A 2,883-nucleotide genomic window follows, 5' to 3' on the forward strand; every position below is an offset into this window, starting at 1 on the left:
TCATCTTTCTAATTTTTCCAAATTACTTTGCTTATACTTGTCACACAACTCTTTGTCTCTAAAATTTGTCTCTGGTTGGATACCTCCTTTTCGATTAAGTTTCTTGGGTCTTGCATCTTGCAAACTAGGACCGAGTTTTCCTAGTTGGCTCCAGACTCAAAATTCCTTAGTCGAACTAGATATATCTGATAATGGGCTGAATGATTTCGTACCAAAATGGTTTTGGAGCAAGTTGCAAATTCTGCAGGTTTTGAATATGTCTCACAATAATCTCCTTGGTTCAATCCCTAATATGCAATTGAAGCTTCCTTACAGACCGTTGATAAATTTAAATTCAAATAGATTTGAGGGAACAGTTCCATTCTTTTTTCTACAAGCCTCAGAGCTGCTACTCTCTGCAAATAAATTTTCAGATTTCTTATGTGGAAACGTCACAGCTTCACCTTTGGCCACTTTAGATTTATCATATAATCAAATAAAGGGGAAACATCCAGATTGTTGGAAATCTGTAAACCGATTATTGTTTCTTGATTTAAGCAGCAATCTATTGTCAGGAAAGATTCCTATCTCCATGGGCACTCTTGTTAAATTGGAAGCTTTGGTTTTACGAAACAATAGTTTAATGGGTGAATTGCCTTCCTCCTTGAAGAATTGCAACAATCTAATTATGATGGATTTGAGCGAGAATATGTTGTCCGGTCCAATACCATCATGGATTGGAGAAAGCATGCAGCAATTGATAATCTTGATCATGCGAGGGAATCACTTCTCTGGAAATCTTCCCCATCATCTCTGTTATTTGAAGCGTATTCAATTGTTTGATCTTTCCAGGAATAACTTATCAGGAGAAATTCCAACTTGCATAAACAATTTTACTGCATTGTCTGAAAACAGCATCAACAGTACTGAAACTGAGAATCGTGTGCATTGGTACAATAGTACTTACTTTGAAATTTATAGTCTTTACATTTCTTGTTATACACTTAAGATAACATGGATTTGGAAAGGAGTTCAACGCAGCTTTACACATCCCGAATTGATTCTTCATAGCATTGATCTCTCATGTAACAATTTAACTGGTAAAATGCCAAAAGAGATTGCAATTATGCTTGGGTTAGTTTCTCTGAATTTATCAAGAAACTCTTTGAGTGGAGAAATTCCTTCCAAGATTGGAAATTTACGTTCACTTGAATCCCTTGACCTGTCAAGAAATCAATTCTATGGGAGAATTCCTTCTTCTATTTCTCAAATGGATTTTCTTCAAAAATTAGACTTATCACATAACTCTCTTTGTGGAAGAATCCCATTGGGAAGACACTTGGATACATTTGATGCCTCTTGTTTTGAAGGAAATATTGATCTTTGTGGGAAACCGCTTCAAAAAGGTTGTCCTGAAGATGAGACAGTGATAAAGTCTAAAGTAGCAGAAGGGCATGATGAAAATGATAATTCAGTTTTCTATGGAGCATTATACATGAGCTTGGGGCTAGGATTCTTCACAGGTTTTTGGGGCTTATTTGGGCCATTACTACTTTGGCAACCGTGGAGAATTGCTTACATGAAATTCTTGAACAGACTGATAGACTATCTATTTGTAATTCTTGAAGTGAACATAGCAAAGTGCCAAAGGTGGCTCAAAGACTAGCAGGTACACAATCCTAATGACTTCTTTCTTTTAATTTTATAGTACTTATTTCTCTCCTTCAGTTAAGTAAATGGAGAATGCCGTTCTAAAAACAAATGTACATGTTGGCTTGGCATGAATGTAATTGTTAGAATTTACTTATTTAGTCCTTTGTCCTTGCTAATAGTAGATTCAAAAGTACTTCCACTATATGTCTTTTAGTTGTATGTCTCTCTCTTAGCCACACATTGGTTTTCATCAATTTAATTAAACATTCATTATACATATTCTCCTATCAATGGCTTTACTAATGGTACATAGTCCCTTTTCCAAGAAACGGATGTTTTTGTTGGTTAAAGAAATTATAGATAGTGTGCTCGTTTTGAGAAATTTTCATGTTTTCGGATGAATATGCTTAGACCATTTTAAAATGCTTATATGTCATGCACTTTTTTGTACTCTAATGGGTTTCTAGATTTTTGTTTTCAGTTAGTTTATCACTGAAATTTGGTCTTCAATTTTTGTCCATCATTACTAGCTATGTCTTATGAATTTTAGAACAAATTTTGCAGTTCATATCTATGTGCTTCAAGGCTCCATTATGAGATGAAAGCATTATAGATTGCTCGGGAGTGCAAGATTTGAAGGGTTGAAGTATGTAATGTAAGATATGAGAAGTTCTATTTTAAAGTAATGAATTACAAAATCACTGTTTGATGAAGCTAGAAGATTTGATAGTGTGTATCCATTTGGAATTGTATTTTTAAACCAAGACTATGATATCTAAACTGTGAAGCTTTTGCATTTCATCTTGGAAAGGAGGTTTGATAATAGCTCGCCACATTCAGACAGCCTATCCAAAGTTGTATACGTTGTGAAACATGTATATCATGATTAACATAGGAAGAAAAACATATTGGACTTTGTATATAACAATAAACATATCGGGTTGCACAAGACACTATTTGATGGGTTGATACCAAAAGATGGGTTGTTCTTCTTGGAGATTTGAAAAAGGGTGGCGGAAGCAATGGATGTGATGGATCAAGGAGGGCTCATATAGAGCTATGAGTTCCTTGTAGGTGCATGAAAGGTATGAAGGGTGATTGGTTGGGCCATCTCACTTGTAGAAAGGTGGAGGTGAAGATCAAAGTGTCTAACCTAGAGAGACTAGACAAGGGAGTAGAAGCTTGCAATATTTGGCAGCATTTTACTCATAAAATTGATCTTACAAAACATGAGCCAAGCACCTCATTATA

At 35.2% G+C, this 2,883-nt stretch overlaps 1 protein-coding gene across 1 annotated transcript; it reads left to right on the forward strand.

The window, feature by feature from the left end:
• The first annotated feature begins 493 nt into the window (after positions 1–493).
• On the forward strand, positions 494–1,645 carry LOC150027998 (receptor-like protein EIX2). Its single transcript, XM_090301631.1, has one exon. The coding sequence runs from the start codon at positions 572–574 to the stop codon at positions 1,643–1,645; it is 1,074 nt and encodes a 357-aa protein (XP_090157757.1). The 5' UTR covers positions 494–571.
• The last annotated feature ends 1,238 nt before the right edge of the window (positions 1,646–2,883 follow it).

Source organism: Phaseolus vulgaris, chromosome 4 (assembly GCF_051622355.1).
Source record: "Phaseolus vulgaris cultivar YP4 chromosome 4, ASM5162235v1, whole genome shotgun sequence".
NCBI classification, from domain to species: Eukaryota; Viridiplantae; Streptophyta; class Magnoliopsida; order Fabales; family Fabaceae; genus Phaseolus; species Phaseolus vulgaris.

Bases quoted from the DNA above. Each gene is read 5' to 3' on its own strand.
- LOC150027998 (XM_090301631.1), top strand. From the start codon at position 572: ATGGGCACTCTTGTTAAATTGGAAGCTTTGGTTTTACGAAACAATAGT.